The sequence below is a fragment of the Carcharodon carcharias genome, chromosome 4 (assembly GCF_017639515.1).
Source record: "Carcharodon carcharias isolate sCarCar2 chromosome 4, sCarCar2.pri, whole genome shotgun sequence".
Taxonomy (NCBI): domain Eukaryota; kingdom Metazoa; phylum Chordata; class Chondrichthyes; order Lamniformes; family Lamnidae; genus Carcharodon; species Carcharodon carcharias.
In genome coordinates, this window is record NC_054470.1 from 23541298 (window position 1) to 23562340 (window position 21043).

Genomic DNA, 21043 nt, shown 5'->3' on the forward strand with positions numbered 1-21043 from the left:
CCTTCTCTAGAACCAAAGGGACTGAAGCCATTTTGCAGATGATATGAAACTTGGAAGCATTGCAACCTGTAAGAAGGATAGTGCAGAACTTCAAAAGGACATAGACAAGTTGGTGGAATGGGTGGACAAGTGGCAGATTAAATTTAATGCAAAAGAGTGTGAAGTGATTCATTTTAATAGGGAGAGATAATACAAAATAAATGATACAATTAAAAGAAGAGGTGCAGGGAGCAGAGAGACCTGGGTGTATAGGTGCATAAGTCATTGAACATAACAGGACAGGTTGAGAGCACAGTTAATAAAGCATACAGTATCCTAGGGTTTGTTAATAGGGGCATAGAATACAATGCAGAACAGTTATGTTAAACTTGTATAAAACTTTGTTTTGGCCTCAAGTGGAGTATTGCGTCCAGTTCTGGCGCCACAGTTTAGGAAAGACCTGAAGGCATTAGAGATTGTGCAGAAAAGATTCACAAGTGTTCCAAGGATGAGGACCTTCAGCTATATAGATAGGTAGATTGGAGAAGTTGGCACTGTTTTGTTTGGACTGTTTTCCTTGGAAGGGCTAGAAGAGATTTGACAGAGATACTCAAAATCATGAGAGTTCTGGACAGAGTAGATGGGAAGAAAGTGTTCCCGATGGTGGAAAGATTGAGAACCAAAGGGCACAGATTTAAGGTGATTGGTAAAAGAAGCAATGAAAACATGAGAAATTTGTTCACACTGTGAAGGATTAAGATATAGAATGTGCTGCTTGAGAGTGTAATGGATGCATGTTCAATCAAGGCATTCAAGAGAGAATTGAATTATTATCTGAAAAGGAAGAATGTGCAGGGTTATGGGGAGAAGGCAGGGAAATGGCACTAGGTGAATTGTTCATTCAGGGAGCTGCTGCAGAGATGACATGCTGCGTAGTGTCTTGTGCCATAGCAATCCTGTCATTCTGTGATTTTAGAGTCCTTGCACACCTAACTGAGAAGTGCTAATTCAGCAAAGAATTTCCAAGCCTGTGCAGCTCAGTCCCACAATGGGCAACTCATTTGGTTTATTTCAGCGGAGTAGATACAATTCAAACTATTTTGATCTATTAGAAGATGTTAAAGAAAGGAAAGGAAAGATCTTTATTTATATTGTGCCTTTCATGACCTCAAAGCTTCCCAAAGTGTTTTTTGCTGTTGCAACATGGAGAAACGTGACAGACAATTTGCAATGGCAAGCTCCCACAAACAGCAACGTGATAATGACCAATCTGTTTTAGTGTTGCTGGCTGAGGGATAAATATTGGTCAAGACACTGGAAAGAACTCCCCTGCTCTTGTTCAAAATGGTGCTGCAGTATCTTTTACATCCATTTGAGAGGGCAGATGGGACCTTGGTTTGTCATCTCATCTGAAAGTCGATAGATGGTTTTCATGAGTTCAACTTCAAATTAAGAATAGTCCAGTGGCAAAAAAAGCACATATTGTTATTATGTGGAACATAAAGCCCCATTCCAGAGACTTGTGCACATAATCTAGGCTGACGCTCCAGTGTAGTATTGAGTGAATGTAACACTGTCAGAGGTGCACCTTTGTAATGAGGCATTAAAATGAGGGCCCGCTAGCCCCTTCTTCAGGGTTTGAAATCTGCACAGATTTGGTCCATTTACAGATGTTAGGATTCACTTAGTTCTGAAAGCTCCAGGTGGAAATTGGATGCCATCTAGTGGCAAAATATCACAAATCACTTTGAAATATTATTAGAAAAATGAAAAGAAAGGCAGCCACTGAACATTTGAAATAAAAAAAAGCAAAAAGTGCGGGAGATATACAGTTAGCATCTGTAAAGAGGCGATTGGCAGAATTGTGCCATCCGGGACTTAGTCCAGTGGTGACGGCGGAGTCAGGGAGTGTCTCCCGCTGCGGAGCTCAACGGGAAGTCACCACATATCTTTCAGCCCCACCATAATTAATTATGCATCCTGGGGTTTCACACCGTATTCCATTGTGGGGCAGGCTTGATGGCGCACGTCCTGCCATCATATCTGGGCACCATATTTAAAAGGTGCCTGGACATCCACAATGTCAGACCCTAAACAGAGAGATGTTTGCAAGGTCATCCACCAGCCCTGCTCCGAAATTTAGCGGCACCTTCCTGCGCGTCCTCCTGGACCATGTCGAGGTGCACAGGAATATGCTGTACCTGCCGATGGGAGGAGGAAGCCAAGTAGGGATACCAACGCCGCATGGGCGCAGGTGGCCGATGCCACCAGCGCCCAGAGGGTGTACACGAGGTCAGCAACACAGTACCAAAAGAGGTTGAATGACCTTATTCACTCCGCCGGGGTAAGTCTCATCAGATGGTCGCAGAAATCACAAAGACTCTAATATGTCAGGGTCCAAGGCTCAGTGGCAATGGCATGTCCTGCCTTACAGCCCCACTTCAACGCATCCACACAGCGGTGGAGTGACCACTGTGCCCCCTTTACCCTTCAGCAGACCTGGAACACAGCGTGGAAGGGGGTTGGGGGTTGGTTGTGGGGGAAGGAAGGGGATCTGTCTTAGGCGTAGAGGGAACCAGCAACTTTCACAAATCACATGCCTGTCTGAGCCTTCCCCTTGCATGTGGATTTGCTCAGCGCACTAGAAGGAGCAGGTCCACAACCCTTCTGCCGAATTCTCAACAGTGATGACATGCCACAAAAGTGGGCTATCCTGTAAGGGGAGGTATGATAAATGAACCAATTTCACTGCTCCAATTCACGCATCACTCAACTCCTCACAAACGTGTTATCTTCTTTGAGCAGGAGAAGCTCTGTCACAACACCGAGAGTATGAGAAGACAGGGCGGGGTGGGGAGGGTCTCTCCCACATTTGTCAGGTCTCTACCACAATTCAAAGGGAGGGCATCTGAGCTCGCAGGAGTGGAGTAGGACAGAGCAATTGACAATGGGGAGTTCATTCTTGGCCTTCCACCTAGTAAAGATTCATCCATTCAATGCAAACCTGAGGGTCAAATGTGTCTCCATGTTGGAGGCAGCTGTTGCTGTCATTTGTACTCTTCTATCTCACTCACGGGTGCCTCCAGGAAGAGACTAAGGCCCAAGGAAGAGGAGGAGACTCCTTATTAGGTGTCAGCCCCAGCCCAGAGATATGCCAGGATGGAGCAGAAGAAGAGAGCTCCACATGTGCAGAGGGGTCACAGCAGTCATTTGCATTCTCCATCAGCTCAGGAACACACACCTCAGTGGGTATTAGTGTTAGTTTAGGAAGGGTCTCACAATCTGGTGGTCACCGCACAGACACGTGTCCGCAGCAGGAGGAGGCAGGTTCAGCAAGCTCCCCAGCGCTCAGAGGACTGCAGGGGAAGAGGCTTTTGTGAGGCCCAAGTCAGATGACGAGTCTCTGGAATCGGGCTTCCAACTGATGGTGGAGAGTCAGCAGAAGGCGGAAGAACATCACACGAAGCTGGTGGAAATCCTCAACAGAGTGGCATGTGAGCCAGAGGAGACCGTCCGACTGCTCTCTGACGAAGTGCTGCCCACATGTGCACATATGGAGGTCTCCATTGGGAGGATGGTGGGCATCACGGAGACCCTGGTCCAGCAGAATTCCCAGTTTCTGCCAGAGATGCATGCAGATCTGCAGTCCATCACCATTGCCATGGGTGAGTTCATGCAGTGGCTACGCGAGAGGGGAATGGTGCACTGCAAGTACCTCCAGGTGCTCCTTCCCCTCAAGGAGTCAGGCCAGGGCCCTAGGGCACATGAAGGGAGGAGGAGTGGCAGCTGGACGGTCCTGGGCCATCCACTCAGGACTCTTAGACGTTATCTGCTTCCTCCGAATACCCTTTCAACCTCACCCTCTGTCACTGCAGAGGGAGCAGCTGGCCCACAGGGGGACAGTCAAAATAAGCTGGGGCCCTCAAGGCTTCCAGAGGATGGCCGCCAAAGTCATCAAGGGCAACAGAGAAACAACTCCACAGGCTTCCTCCACCGCTGCTGCGGATGTCAGGGCAGCACCTAGAAGAAGTGGTAGGCAACATAAAATCAAGAAAATTCGATCTCAAGTGGTTTCACGGGTGAACACTGTCACTGTACTAGCTGCAAATATATTCACTCTTATTAAATAATGTCTGTTGTCATTCAGGGTCATTATATATGCTTTCTGAGACCTCACCCCCCCAGCCTCGTCCCCCCACCCTGCACACACACCCCGCCCCCCCCAACCTCACCACCCCAGAATCTTCCCCCTACATTAGCAGTTCAGCTACGCGCAGCCAGATCATGAGTGATTCTGGAAGGAGAAGTGTCTTTGGCAGAGCCTTCTGGAGCCTTGTGCAAGCACTTTCCCATGCACATGGAGCCTTCATCCATCACACTGATCTCAATGTCCTGAACACTTTCAAAGCTGCCTTTTGTTTTATTTGTTCATGGGATGTGGGCATCGCTGCCTAAGCCAGCATGTATTGCCTATCCTTAATTGCCCTTGGTTAGAGGACATTTAAGAGTCACCACATTGATGTGGGTCTGGAGTCACATGTAGGCCAGTCCAGGTAAGGACAGCAGATTTCCTTCCCTAAAGGACATTAGTGAACCAGATGGGTTTTTACAACAATCAACAATAGTTTCATGGTCATCATCAGACTTTTAATTCCAGATTTCTATTGAATTCAGATTTCACCATCTGCCATGGTGGGATTCGAACCCAGGTCCTCTGAGCATTACCCTGGGACTCAGGAGTGCTAGTCCAATGACCGCCTTCCCCTGCTGGGATTCATTTTCGATTGTCCAGCAGAGCTGACCTGCATCTCTGCCCACCCACTGATCAGACTCTCATGCAGCACCTGTGCCTATCCAACACAAGGCTCCACTCACTTCTGATATTGCAAGGATGGCAATAGTCAGATTTCTGATGAGGCCCCCTCCCCCCAACATTTCCCCTTCCCCAGTCACCTATGTCCTTTCCCCATAACAATAGACCACCCCCAGCATAACAATTGATCTCCCCACCGTCACTTTCCAGCCTGAACCCTACTCATTCCAGGATGTCCAGGTTGAACGTGTATGTTCCCTACCTTCCAAACAGCCTCACCACCATCCATGTTGACCTCCTCGACCAACTCCTTCCCACCCCCAGGAAGCATGTTTGCCTCCATGTCCCCACCAACCACCATCGCCGCGTCTTCCATCATTAGACACACCCTCCCATGCTACCGGCTCCCTCTGTCCCTTGTCACTCTAACCATCCCTTCCAGTCATGTCCACCATTTGCTCTCCAGGAAGCAATCATTGATTCCACAAACCCCTCCCTTACACATTCACCTGGACATTCCACTTCCACTTACACCTTCCACCCCTCCATACTCCTTCCTCCCCTCTTACTCCTTGCTCCACCCTCACTCCTTCCTTCCTCCGTACTCCCTCTTCCTCCTCTGAACCCTTCCCAACTTCAAACTCCCTCCTCCCCCCGTACACCCTCCTCCCCCCTGGATCCCTTCCCCCCTTTGAACTCCCTCCCTTACACCTTCCCTTCCCCCTTACATCTATCTCCCCACTTGCACCATTCTGCCCCATTACATCTCCTCCCCTCCTTAACCTCCCGACATCTTCGCTGCCCCCCATCTTCACCCACCCATGACACCTTGGCCCCCCTTCCCACTTTCAGCCACCCGACAACTTGTTCCACCCTCTCATCTTCACCATACCCTGCCTAAGACCTTCCTCTCCCACTCACACCTGGGCCTTCCTCCTCCCCAACCCCTCCCACCTTACCAGCCGACGGCGAAGTCTATAAAGTTCCGAAGCAGGGCTGAAGCATCAGTGAAGTCAATGAAGATCTGAAACCTCTGCGGCCGAAGCTGCTGCGTTGAGACATCCCACCTTCCGAGAGCTGCTTTGCGGCGGAGCCATGTGCACAAGGATCCACCCGTCATGCGATGGCGCCGGTAGCTGTAAGCCTCCAGCATCATCTTCTCCTTGGATGTCCATGATCTGAGTAAAGTCCTAAAGTTAAGTCCAGACTTTTGCACGTCACGCTTGTCCAGATTTGTTCCAGACTGGTGTGTTTTCCCGCTGGCATAACAATGAATCAGGGTGTGCAATTCCAGTGTGGCCTTCATTTGCATCCCATTAGCGGGATGCAAATCGGCGTCAAGCCAGCCTCCAGCGGGATTCCTGCATTGGAAGATCCCGCTGATAATACACGCCGGCCTGAAACCGATTTATGGGCCTCCCACCAAATTCTCCCCCTTAGCCCGGCATTGATCCTGCAGGCAAGAGGCATGGGAGAATTCCAGCTGATGAGTTACAATACTTCACCTTCCATATTTCACTTCCTGTTGGAAAAAGATTTGCCTGATATCTTAATGCTCTGAGAGAAAATATAATTTAAACTATTTGCAAGTCTAAGACCAAAAAAACCAAGTTAATCTTTATAAAATAAATAAGATTCAATATCTTCCAAACAGTGTTTCAGAAAGAATTTAATGTATTTCTGTTGACCTGAATGGAAACAATATTCAGGAGAGATGTAACATGAGTTCTCTTTCAGTATCATCTGTTTTACATTATTGTACAAAATCAGAATCTAGCCCAATTTGATTAATAGGCTTGTGCTTTGGTGCAAAGAGCTACATAGTCAGGAACAAAGGGCATATTTAAAAATAAATTATTGCTTAAAAGCTAACAATTCTAATTTATGAAAACTACTTTTTCACAGCATTGTTTTTTGCTCTAAAAATAAGATTGGTGAAATAAGAAATAAAAGAGTGAATAATTTTCAGGTCATTATAGATGCAACTTTACACACCTTAATCGAAATGTAAGTCATGTGCTTTAGGAAAGGATAGGGGTTTTCAACAAGGTCACAATGTCTATTTTACAGGTTAGCCATGGTTAGTCATCCACCTCAGGAAGTGGGTTATGCTGACCATGATGTAATAACTTATACATTGTCTGTGGAAAAAGTAAATCATCTTCAGCTGCTTCATCAATGACCTTCCTTCCATCATAAGATCAGAAATGGGGATGTTCGCTGATGATTGCACAGCACAATGTTCAGCACCATTCAGGACTCCTCATTTACTGATGCAGTCCATGTCCAAATGCAGCAAGACCTGGACAATATCCAGGATTGGGCTGACAAGTGGCAAGTAACATTCGCACTACACAAGTTCCAGGAAATGACCATCTCCAACAAGAGAGAATCTAACCATCGCCCCTTGATGTTCAATGGCATTACCGTCGCTGAATCCCCCAATATCAACACCCTGGATGTTACCATTGAGCAGAAACTGAACTGGACTAGCCATTTAAATACTGTGACTACAAGGGCAGGTCAGAGGCTAGGAATCATGCAACGAGTAACTCACCTCCTGTCTCCTCAAAACCTGTCCACTATCACAAGAAGATTGATACCATCCAGAACAAAGCAGCCCACTTGACTGGCACCACATCCACAACATTCACTCCCTCCACCACCGACACACAGTAGCAGCAGTGTGTGCCGTCTACAAGATGCATTGCAGGAACTCACCAAGGCTCCTTCAACACCACCTTTTAAACCAACGACCACTACCATCTAAAAGAACAAGGGCAGCAGATAGATGGGAACACCACCACCTGGAAGTTCCTCTCCAATATTTATCGCCGTTCCTTCACTGTCGCTGGGTCAAAATCCTGGAACTCCCTTCCTAACAGCAGTGTGGTGTATCTACACCACATGGACTGCAGCAATTCAAGAAGGCAGCTCACCACCACCTTCTCAAGGGCAACTAGGGATGGGCAATATGTGCTGGCCCAGTCAGTGAAGCCCACATCCCATGGATGAATTTTTTAAAAAATGGCCTATATGGTCTTTATCTTTTTAATATTTTCATGACAAAAAACAGCAGGAGTTGATTAAAAAATGATATCAAGAGGGTTGGTTACTATACATCTAAGTATGGCACAGAATCATTGCCAGTCATTTGCTATTCCATTCCACATTTGAGCTGCAGCATTACCTGGTGTCTAGTAACCATGGAATGACAGCAGATCAGACGATATGTTTCGTAACACTAGAACTGACAAATGTGACTGTGATTATTTTTTCTTTATAAATCTGCTCTCAGCCCTTTTGCTTTCACAGATCTGAAAACAATTTCTCCTATATGGTTATCTATGTGGTTATCTATGTGGTTATCTATGTGGTTATCTATGTGCTTGCATTGTCTGGTTTAGCATCCTCAGCAGTACTATAACGTAGAATTCAGGAGAAGTACCCAGTAAAAGCAGGAAAGATCGGGAATCGATTTAAAAACTGGAGATGTAACTTTACTGAATTTAATTTTAAAAATAGTCCAGTGAAGTTGTTGAAAAGTGCCTGTCTTTCACTGGAATCAAGTAAATATTACAAATGAAATGATTGCTACTGCTGGCTGTCTTGATGGACAGTAAACTGATGCCTATTGGAGAATTTGATGTCTGTATTAAAAGCTAGAAAACTGACTAACAATTGGTGCATTGTTGAGGCAATAGCATGCAAATTACATTCATTTGCACAACATGCCACAATACTAGAGTCTATCTTTAACAAAACAAGAAAAGACCATTAAGTTTGTGCTTTTTTTCCAACCTATATTGAATACAGTGAATACTACTTACTCAATTTACCATCTGAATTAAATTTGGAATTTGAACCCCACCTCACAAAACAGGTGGAAGAGGGTTGAGAGGATATGTTAAAAATCTAAAAATGTGTCACTTGTAATTGAGTGGTCACATATGCCCATGCCTTCATTTTTAACATGATGGTTTGTATGGCATGTCTGTGACCCAATCTCATTCTAATATTTAAATCAGGCACTCACAGTGTGGTTGAGAAACTAATTTAAAGTTACTGCTGGCTGACCATATTTCCCAGGGCTCGAGAAACCTGGCAGTAAAATGGAGGCAGGAGCAGCAGGATAAAACTGGCATTTTCTTTTTAGATCACTGCTTGTGCCCAAATTCTGCTGTTCTGTTTGATGATTTCTCCTGATCCACCTTCATCACATCCCCAACCACAGCAATCGCTCTGATCGCTGATCTAATCCCTGCATTTTGCCCCACAATCTTTTCTGACTTTCCCTTTTCCCAATTGCCAGTCCAGCATCCCCTCTCTTTTGCTCCGCTGCACTACTGGGAATTCTGGATTCTCCAACAGCCTTTCCCAAACCAACTCCCTCGTTCCTTCCTTGTAAATATTGTGGCCAAAGTTCTCAAGGTGTCACCTTCTCTTCAAAATGGAAATCAAGTCAAACTTGAGACCAGTTACCTTTCAGCAAGTGCCGTCCTGGACATTTTCACTCCCAGGACAGAAATCAGCGAGATGAAAGCAAAATACCTCAAATGTTGGAAACCTGAAACACAAACAGAAAATACTCAAAATAACCAGGAGGTCTGGCAGCAACTGTGGAGAAAGAAATAGGGTTAATATCTCAAATCTGTCACCTTTCATTAGGAGTGGGGAAAGTTAGAAATGTAACAAGTTTTAAGGAAATAATGGTGGGGGTAGGGGTGGAGGTGGAAAAAGAACAAAAGGTCTAGTATAGGATGGAAGACAGGAGGGATTAATGACAAATGAGCTGGTGGGGTAGGGCCAAAGGGAGAGATAATGGGACAAGTAGAGGAAGAAAAGATGTGTCTGAAGGAAATATGAATGACGGAATGATGAACAGCTGCTGTCGGAAAGCAAAAACAAGAGAAAAACACGAGTTAAACCGAAGCCTGCGAAGATAACAAAAGAACAAAGAAAAGTACAGCACAGGAACAGGCCCTTCGGCCCTCCAAGCCTGCGCCAATCATATTGCCCGTCAACTAAACCATTTTGCACTTCCGGGGTCCGTATCCCTCTATTCCCATCCTATTCATGTATTTGTCAAGCTGCCTCTTAAACACCACTATCGTACCTGCTTCCACCACCTCCTCTGGCAGCGAATTCCAGACGCTCACTACCCTCTGCGTAAAAAACTTGCCCCGCACATCTCCTTTATAGTTTTCTCCTCTCACTTTAAATCTATGTCCCCTAGTAATTGACTCTTCCACCTTGGGAAAAAGCTTCTGACTATCTACTCTGTCCATGCCACTCATAATTTTGTGAACTTCTATCAAGTCGCCCCTCAATCTCCGTCGCTCTAGTGAGAACAATCCGAGTTTCTCCAACCTCTCCTCATAGCTAATAACCTCCAGACCAGGCAGCATCCTGGTAAACCTCCTCTGCACCTTCTCCAACGCCTCCACATCTTTCTGGTAATGTGGTGACCAGAATTGCACACAATATTCAAAGTGTGGCCTAACCAACGTTCTATACAGATGCAGCATGACTTCCCAGCTTTTATACTCAATACTCCTGCCAATGAAGGCAAGCATGCCATATGCCTTCCTGACTACCTTATCCACCTGTGTTGCCACTTTCAGTGACCTGTGGGCCTGTACACCCAGATCCCTCTGCCCGTTGATGCACTTAAGGGTTCTGTCATTTACTGTATAATTCCTGCCTGTATTAGACCTTCCAAAATGCATTACCTCGCATTTGTCCGGAAATAAAGCAAACAAAGTAGGGGAAGAGATTACGCTCTGAAAACTTTGAACTCAATCTTGTGTCCAAAAGGCTGTAAGATATCTAATTAATAGGTGAGGTGCTGTTTCTCAAGCTTATATTGAGCTCCACTTGAACACTGCCAGAGGCTGAGGTCAGAGTAAGAGCAATTACACTGACTGGTGATGCCTCTGGATAAATTCCAATCAGCCTCAGACAATAGACTTTAATAGGCCCTTAGCTAGATCAGTTGACGACTTGCCACTTGTGGCTGAGCAGCCCTAATGGTCTCCATTCAACCTCTGGGAAAATGGCCCAGCTGGGATGGAGTTGACAAACCGGTACACCGCCTGATGGTAAGATTTTTTGTGCCGTCCCATCTCTATGCTCATCCCCATGTGGGGCAAAAAATCCTGCCCCTAGATTCCCCACCCAGCAAGAATAATTTCTCTCTATCTAAGCCAGCTGTTGCCCTTTAAAGTGTGAAAATTTTGTTTAAATCAACTCTTAACCTTCTAAATTCCACGGAATGCAACTTCTATTTGTATAATCTCTCCTTGGAATTTAACCCTTGAAGTCTAGGGGAAGGATTTTGGGGTTGGTGGGCAGGGGCAGGACCCGCTCACTGACGCATAAAATGACAGGCTGTGACGGGCAGGTGTCCCGAGGTCACCGCGCATCATTTAGATTATCCGTTCAGCGGGTATGCAGCCAACTCAGCCCGTGCGCCTGCTGAACTGTCAAAGGCCTGTTAAAAACTAATTGAATTTATAAAATGAGCTGCCCGTCCAACATTAAGGCTTTCGAATTTTTCATGGAACCTCATCCGTGTTTAAAAATTCAATTTAACATTTCTTTTTAAATTAATTGAAATGTCCCAGCTCATGTGGCACTGTCACATGAGAGGACATGTTTTAAAAATTTTTAATTTCTTTATTTAGATGTTTAAAATTAAACTAATTTCCCTGAGGCACCTCTGTGCCGCAGGGAGATTTCTGCGCTCTTTCGTATGCATGCCACAACTCAGAATCCCCCCTCCACCCGCACAGGGAGCGCTCAGCGCTTCCAGGTGCCCGTCACACTGGGTGGGCCTTATTTGGCCCACCCACATAAAATGGTGGCGCTGACCGATTGGGTTTGCACCCGCCCCTGCACAACCCACCCCTCCCCCCCCAACCCCCACCCCCCCAGCCCCAACAGGGGTGAAAATTCTGCCCTAGGCTTCTATGCTGATCTTCCTCCAAAGCCAATATATCCTTCCTAATGTATTGTGCCCAGAACTGCTCACAGTACTCCAGGTGTAGATTAAACAAGTCTTTGTATATCCATAACATAACGTCTGCCCCCTTTATGTTCTAGACCTGTAGATATAAAGGCTCTAATTCCATTGGCTTTTTTGATTATTTTCCGTACCTGCCCATGACATTTTATGTACGTGGACCTCCAAATCTCTCTGGAATTCCGCTGTTTCCAGATTCTCACCATTTAGAAAACACCCTGCTTTACACAACCTAGGCTTATATTTCTGTGGAATTTAGAAGGTTAAGGGGTGATATGATCAAAATGTTCAACATCACAAGAACAGTCTATGTGGTCATTATCACACTGCTGTTTATGGGAGCTTGCTAAGTGCAAAATGGTTGCCACATTTCACATGTTACAACAGTGACTACACTTCAGAAATACATCATTCTATGGGTGTAAAGTGCTTTGAGATGTCCAGTGGTTGTAGGAAGCACTATATAAATGCAAGTCTCTTTTCTTTTTTAGGTTCAAAGTAGATGGTCTCACCCTTACCACAGTTTTACCCATTCACTTAACCTATTAATATCTTTCAGATCTGCTGAAAATTTTCCAAGTGTTCAGTCACTCTATCCTTAATTATAGACTCTAATAATTTCCTGACAACAGATGTTAAGGCTAACTATAAATCAATAATTCCCTCGTTTCCCTCACCTTTCTTAAATAGCGGAGTGACATGCCTTATATTCCAATCTAAAAGAAAAATTCCTAATAAGCAGAATTTTGGAAGATTATAATTAGGGCATTTGCAATGTTTTCATCTCCTTCCTTTAAAACTCTAGGGTGGAAAGCAAAGGATTCAGGAGACCATTATTTTCCTCATTTACTGTTTTTTTTTTGATGACATTAATTTTAGTGAGCCCTCATCCCTGTCTCAGTCTTAATTTCCTTGAGATGTCTAGCATGCTATCCTCTCCTCTACTGTAAATACTGATGCAAAGTAATTGTTCAACATGTCCGCAATTGCCTTATCTCCATTTGCAATATGATCACTATCAGTGGCCCACATTGCTCCTGACAACTCTCTTTTTTCTAATGTAATTGTAATTTTTTTCCGTTGATTTTGATGGCCCTTTCATACTCCTTTTTTGTGGCTCTCACTGTTTTGCCACCTTTGGTTGTTCTTGTTCTGAGATGTGTTCTTCTACCTCGGACTCTCGATGTGGGACTTGGTTTTAGACACACTCTGGTATCTGATTTACACTTGTTTATTTTTAACTTGTTTAGATGTAGTACTGAGTAGGCACGTTGCTCCTTGGCATGATTGCAACTTCTTTCTTTCTCGCTCTCGCGTCTAACACATGACTGACTGATGTCAGTGGTCACCATCATCTACATCATAACATTAGCGTTTCCCATACGTTATCCCTTTATACTACACCTCCCCAAGTATACTATCCTATTTTTTACTAACAACATGAAACTATGGGTGGAATTATCCCAGATTTGCACTAAGTGCAGTAATGGGCAGGTAAACCGATGTTTTACCTGCCAGCCGCAATGGCGGGTTTTCACGCCGTTGTGAAACTGATCGCGCCATATTGTCCGCTCACACCACCGAACACGCCCGATACCGGCGGGCACGGAAAATTCCAGCCTATGGCTTTACCTATTTATGTTACGTTTCTATAACTCCCTTTTAATAACTACAGATTCTAGCCAACTCCAACTCCTACTCTTCCCCTTCCCAAGTCACTGTCCTGGATTCAGGATTCAGCATTCTTGGTGCTTAGAGAAGACGTCTTGGAGACACCAGAGCTTTCCTCTACATCTGGTAGGACAACTTCATCTGCAGAATAGGACATCATTGTTGTCAGCTTTGCTGGGAGGCAGAGTGTAGACTTCAGGATGACCGAATTGCACAGACAACAAAGACTTTTCAACAAAAGGTTGATCCAAAAGGGAAGACTGAAGAGAATCAACCTTTGGACCCTCTGGGACTAGAAGAGAAGAACTCAGGCCACTCTAAGGAACTTGTTGTTCTCACAAAGGACTCTGGGAAGAAGCTTCAGAAGAGAAATGATCTTCAGATCCAGGAATGACTGTCACAGCTGTATTGGCTAAAAAGGCTTTGAAGACTTGAGATTTCAATAAACTCAGATGACGAAGGAAAAAATGGCCAACTTCCTCTAAGACTGTCAGGAAAAGAAGAAGGGATAATTTCCCAATGATATTTCAGGAGGGCCCCTTACTTTCTGTAGGCAGTGGTAAGACAGCCACACTCCTCTCTGTACAAGGCTGCTCCACTATGGGCAATGAGAAAAATTGCTGAGAACATGGAGACAAGACAGCCTCATCTTCTATAATTAGACAGATGTCCTGTAAGCAATTAACTCTGGGGCAAGGTTGCTGTGCAGGATTCTGCCGCTTCAAATTGCTAAAGGTTCTACTGTAGCTTCTGCACTGACTGCCATCTTGGGAAGGAAGATTTTCAGCCAGGACTGAGGTTTGGATGTCAATTGACTTTCACCCTGGGAAGGTAAAAGCTCTTGAGCGGTGTGATCCTCTGTGGACTGTAACCTAGACTCAGACAAAGCATTTTCTGTAGAAGACTTTTTGTGAACAACAGGAAATAAAGTAAACAATACATCAGTAAATTCAGTGGATCTAAGATATAAATGTTGCTCAGCCCCAAAAGTACAGCTGACTCTTCTAAAAAGACAACAGAGACTTCATAAAATGCATCAATAGGAAAAACAAACCATTCTCTAGGACCTCAATCTTCAAGAGATCACTCAGTACTGCAAGGGATTCTTCCTCATCACTTTCTAGGAAGAGCCAATTCAAGTTCAGCAGGTCTTCATGGGTATGTAGTGTCTTCTGTATCTGCCATCTCTGGCCTTACTTTGTGAAGAACAGAGATTCATAACTTCCTTGTCTGCCCGGGGTCTAATGGATGGTGTTTCTGTGAAAGAAAGGAATTTGCTGCTGATTGTATAAACTTCCTCAGGTTCTGAAGGCTGAATTTCCACTGCTTCTAAATAAAAGGTTAAAGATTGTTGCATGAAAAACAGTGAGTGGTTTAAATGGTGGGCATTACCTTTTTTCTAGGATTCTTAGAAGTATGCCAACATCACCACTCAATAAGGATGTACGTTGATTTTGAAGAACATAGAGAGATTCAATGATCTGTCGCCCCTTGTAGCAAAGAGGGACAATAATCCTGTCTTTGATTGGAAGGTCTCTGCTGCCTGGGCTTTGTAGTTTGATAACTGATGGATGAAGGGTCATTGGCTGAAGCCAGTTGAGCTCATCTGCTGATGTGTTAACAGCAACTTCTGTATCAATTTTAAAAGTGGTATTGAAGCCTTGAACTTGGACTATAAATGGCCAGTGGTCTGGATTAAGGCTATCTACATCCCCTGGGAACTCTGTAATTTTTTGGTGTTCTTGACTTTCCATTTCTCAGAAGGAATGTGTTTCATAAATACTTTCTGGCCTTTGACTTTGATTACAATGACTGGATTTGCAGAAATGCTTGAAATGTCCAGTTTCGCCAAACTGGAAGCATTTTGTGCCCTCTGCTGGTCAGTCTTGGCATCTATGCTGGGTTTTTGTGCCACAACGCAAGCGTCACAAAATGGTTGCCAGTGTGGATTTTCTCACCCTTTTCTCTTGGTTTTGACAGTTTCTTGTGGGTGGGGCAGCTGCCCACGAGCCTACCCATCTACGGAGTCATGTGAAGCCTCGAAGTCACCACAAATTATAGCCTGATTCGGTGCTGGGAATTGGGGCTGCATTGTTTATTGAACTGCCTGCTCAACAACAGGGTTCCATGGTAGATTAAAAAAGGTATCAAAGGCTCCAAGAATGGATTCCTGCAACCCCCCCCCCCCCCTCCGCCTTAGCAGAATGTCACCTGCTGCTGGACCTACTGCGTAAAGAAAGGAACAAACATGAAGCTTTGACTCTTTTGTGTGAAGACCTGACGCTGTTCGATACCGAAGAAAATGGTGTTTCCATAACTCCCACTGCTGATCTCTCTGCAGGCCTTCGAGGCAGGCAAATGGCAGGGTAAGGACAGGGACTGCTCACCGTGTACAGTCATCGTTACCTCTCTCCAGTTTGTCTCCTTCTTCCGCAGAAATTTTTTGAGCTGCTTTCAAAAAGCTCTTCATTCTGCAGCTCCTTCAATTACACCAATGTGGGTTTTTTTACATCAATATTTTCACTGCGGCCACCATGTTTTGAAGTGGATCCTTTACTTTGGACTCTAGGTGTGGGATTTGGTTGTTAGACAGACTATTGTCATACTCCAGTATCTGTTTAACACTTGTTTATTAGTACTACATCAAAACAGGTTACAGAGTGGGCCTGCAGTTCCTAAGGTGATCCCAACCTTTCTCACAAGAGTCTAACACAGGACTGACTGATATCAGTGGTATATCATCATCTACGTCATACATTAGCATATCTCATCTATTCACCCTTTATACTACAGTTCTTTGCATCTTTCCCAATTGCCAGGATTTGTGTTAGTTTTTGCATTTTTGTATGTTTTTTCTTTTAATTATCCCTTACCACCTTAGTTGTTCATGGTTTTTTTGGCAAGTAGAGTTTTTGCCCCTTTGAGGTATAAACTGTGGTTCTGTATCGTGTCAATTTTTTTTGAATACCTTCTACTGATCTCCTGTTGTTTTATCCAGTAACAGATTTACCCAGTTTATCATGGATAGTCTCTGTCTCATCCCATTCAAGTCAGTCTTGTTCAAACTAGAATAACCTGCATAATGATCATTTCTCAATATTTCAAATATTTGAATCGTATCCCATTTCAATCATCTTTTCTTAACGCAAACAAGTTCAGTTCTCTTGAACCAAGTCAAAGGATCTGTTAAATATGATATTGCACCTGGTGTTTCCATTAGAGAGGGAGACCTAAGTAATGTATGTAATCTCAGATTGTATATTGGTAGTATATTGAAGAACAAATATATTTGGCTTGTGCTACACAAAAGGAATAATCAGCAACTCATTCCACATTTGACCCAATTATATGACAAACCAAGAAATGAAGCTGATTGCTGAAAGAAGACCAATCTAATCTAACCAACAGGAGCTAGCAGTCATTCGTCAAGCATGAACATTTCTTGTGTTATCAGTATACATGGTGTACAATGTGTATCAGTGTCAACTTCGTACAACTCTCTACAGAGCTGAATTTTCTTTTTCACAACCAAAGAAACAGCAGATTAAGTGATGTAGCCATGATTCAAATCTGTCCCAGCCCAGTAAAATGAACTTCTGTTGTCTGACAGGTGTAGGCAACAATAGTGATATGAGGGTACAGTGAAAATCCTTGTAGAATCTTTCTTCAGAGAAAATAGAATAAAATTCACAAAAGTGCAAATCTGATGTCAATCAGCGAGAGAAGATGAATGAGAAGCACCTCAGAGAGTAGCTGTAGCTATGTCCTGATGTTCTATAAACTTGTAAATAGTTAGTGATGTAAATCATGAAAATTGAATGAAAAACTATTGCCTCCAGCAAGATGTCTTCTCGAGTTTAAAAAGAACAGGGAATCCTGAGACAAACCTACAGTAACAGAGAAAGCTGGAAGGAGGCTCAAGTGAAGTGTAAACACTGGCATGGAATGGCCAGATGGCCTGTTTTTGTGCCATATCTCCTAAGTAATCCTATTTAAATTTCTATGATTCCTGGACAGAATTCTTTCGAAGAGTTTTAACCAGAATAGTAATCGTTATTTCCTTTCAGATGCTGATTGACATCACGAACATCTCCGCAGTTACAGCTTAAACATATTACTGTATAGTAATTTGTGTTATGCCAATGGTTCATCTTCAATGGCTGAGCAAGGTGTTAGTCAGCATTTAAATAAACATATATCTATTCTACAAATAAAGATTCCATTCCAAGATTTTGGTTGTTGTTGTAAATTCATAGTCACAAGGAGACAGTGGAAACCTGACAAAATCTATGAAATTGTGAATGAAAATTTTTAACAAGGAACAAATCTACATTCTAAATATTTTTAAATGTTTTGGGTTATATATGTTTCCATCTCCACTGGCATTCCAATGTTGCCAACAAATATCAAATCTGGACCTTATGATTATTACTAATTAGGATGGCACTGCTCTATTTCTGATCTCAACAAAAATGGGAAGGCACTAGACAGGGTGAAGAAAAGATGAACAAGAATGATTCCAGGGGTGAGGAACTTCAGTTTTGAAGATAGATTGGAGAAGTTGGCATTGTTTCCCTTGGAAAAAGGCTGAGAGGAGATTTGATAGAGATGTTCAATGAGGGGTCTGGACAGAGTAGATAGGAAGGAACTGTTCCTACTCATGAAAGGATCAAGAACAAGAGGGCACAGACTTAAAGTAATTGGCAAAAGAAGCAATGACAATATGAGGAAAAATCTTTTTTACACAGCAAGTGGTTAGAGTTTGGAATGCACTGCCCGAGGTTCTGGTGGTGGCAGGTTCAGTTGAAGCATTCAAGAGGGAATTAGACTGAATAGAATTAGGAAGAACGTACGGTGGAATGGCACTAGGTGAATTGTTCATTTGGAGAGCCAGTGTAGACATGATGGGCTGAATAGCCTCCTTCTGAGCTGTAACAATTCTGTGATTCTATGTAGCCTATAGAAGGAATGGGCTTAATGAGAAAAATGCACCAGAATTGCTGTTAGACAAGTCATATATTGTTTATTTATTCCTTTTTTCTGAGGAAAAAGTAACTCCTTTCTCTGAGTTACTGCAAAAATCAAGTTCAGGTCCATTTATTTTCTTAGATTTGCAAACAATGGCATAGCTTTTCTCAAAAAATGTCATCTGGAATTTTGTGGTCCCTGTGCTGTAGCAAATGGCTGTCACCAAGGGCTGAATTTAAAAATTGCCTCGAAAATAAACCCATTCTATTTTTACACCAACTACTTACCAGAATCTGTATTTGTTTCTGCAGATGATCCAAGAAAATGTACGTCATGTAAAAGTGGCTATTACCTGTAAGTTCATTTTTCTCATCTTCATATTGTCATCTTCTAAATTGCATTTAAGAACCATACGAATTGCAATCATTTTGTTTTAAATGGCATACATTTTTTTCAGGTTATATCATCACTAATAGAATCAATGAGCTGAGATCCTTCTTTCTTAATTATTTATTTTCCCTGGCACTTCACTCATAAGGTGGAGTGAACAGTCTTGCTAACCTCTGGAGCTGTTTGCCAACATTGATCTTTGCTGCAACAGCTCAATACTGGTGATGACAGAAAATCCTGGCAGATGAATCATAATATTCATCCAGTGATGCATATTTCTATTTTGCATTGCCACATATATATATTTAACCAATTATGTTGGCCTCCTTTCCATTAGAATCAATGGGTACTCAATGGCTGGTTATTGTTTCCTGTTCCAAATGTTGTGCTGTAATCCCTTTCAGTTTGTTAAAGCAAACACAACTAAATGGTATACTGGGATGATTTATAACTGCCTCCCTCCCACCTGGCTTTTTGTCTAATGAAGGGCAGTCAACCGAAGAAAGTCAATGGGTGATGGTGGGTGGGGGTGGGGGTGGGGGGGGGTGTGGAGCTTGGCTGTCTTCCGATGCAATTTTCAGGCGAGCTGTAAATGGACAAACAGCATGCGTGTCAAATTCATGAGTCAGTTTCAAATGAAAATCAGGCTCCAATGTTGCAGTCGGGACCTGATAGAAATTTTGAAGTACAAAAATTTTGGAAAACATTCTAACCATGCTTATAAAGTAACTGCTGGTGACATTCCACCCAAGGACCCCAAACCATAGCTGTTCCTTCTATGCACACTTGTTTTGGGTGGGAGTTGAAAATCTCCCTTAATGGCTTTGTCATACTAACCATGAGCAAGACCACAGGGAATTTATTAGTAAAATCTATTTTTAGTGCAATTATAGAGTCTTAGAGCTTTATGATCATTAGGTGCGTGCACAAGAACAGTAAAATACTTCCTAAGTATGCAAGATTCTGATTTTTTTTAATGCCAAAGTAAATAAACTAAAATCGGTTACACTAAATGCATTTGCTATGAATAAAAAGGGACTCAGTAGTATTATTGAAACACTTTTATATTTTAAGAACTTTTTTCATGTAAACAGCGTCACCCGTAAAAATGTAACATTACATTACATAAACATTACACAGATCTACCATTTTTGTGAAGACACAGAAACTCAGGATAATGAGCTTTTAGTCAATGGATTCTGCCTCACCCTGACAATGTCATGTTATAAAATCTTATCTCTAGTTTTCATCGTCGTTGTTATAAGACTTGTCCAACCAAGACCTATAAAAATGATAATACACTGAAATGTGAGTTTTGCCATGAGAACTGCATTGACTGTGATGAAGAACAATGCTATTGGTGTGAAACTGGCTTCTTCCTCTCAGGTAAGCAAAGCCCGGATGTGAGACTCCAATACTGATTACAAACATGAGGCTACTGTGCATGTCCTCGTCTCCCCCATCATTGAGGATGGGATATTTTTGGAGCCTCCTCCACTAGTGACTTGTTTAATTATGTAACTTATTCAGGGTGTTTCACTGGTGTCCTATGGAGCAAAATTGCAATAAATCACCTGGATCCCCTCAAACGCTCACAACAAGAATTTTTACCTGACTTGGTCTTACTCTTCACATGCCCTCCATTGTGTTGTGTGGCACTACCGCCATGTTAAATGGAATAGATTTCAAACAGATCCAGCAACTCAAGGCTGGGCAACCATGAGGTGTTGTGGGCCATCAGCAGCAGCAGAATTGTTTTCAACCACAATCCGTAACCTCATGGCCTGGCATATCCCCCACGTTACTACCAAGCCAGGGGTCCAATCCTGGTTCAATGAAGCGTGCAGGAGGGCATGCCAGGAGCAGCACTGGGTATACCAAAAAATGAGGTGTCAACCTAATGTAGCTATAACACAGGGCTATTTGCATGCCAAACAGCATAAGCAGCAAGTGATAGATAGAGCTAAGCAATTCCACAACCAACGGATCAGATCTAAGCTCTGCAGTCCTATCACACCCAGTGGTGAATGGAGGTGGATAATTAAATAATTCACTGGAGGAGGAGGTTCCACAAATATCCTCATCCTGAATGATGAGGGAACCCAGCACATCTGTACAAAAGATAAGGCTAAAGCATTTGCAACAATCTTCAGCCAGTGTCTCAAGTGGATGATCCATCTCAGCCTCCTCCGGAGGTC

General features: G+C 43.4%; 1 protein-coding gene across 1 annotated transcript in view; it reads left to right on the forward strand.

Annotated features, from left to right (window-relative positions):
- Positions 1–21043, forward strand: part of pcsk5b (proprotein convertase subtilisin/kexin type 5b) — a 458035-nt gene that overhangs the window by 369810 nt on the left and 67182 nt on the right. The window contains exons 25-26 of the mRNA XM_041185989.1: positions 18767–18809; positions 20089–20231. Coding sequence (XP_041041923.1) covers positions 18767–18809; positions 20089–20231 — 186 coding nt within the window. The remainder of the gene's footprint in view (positions 1–18766; positions 18810–20088; positions 20232–21043) is intronic.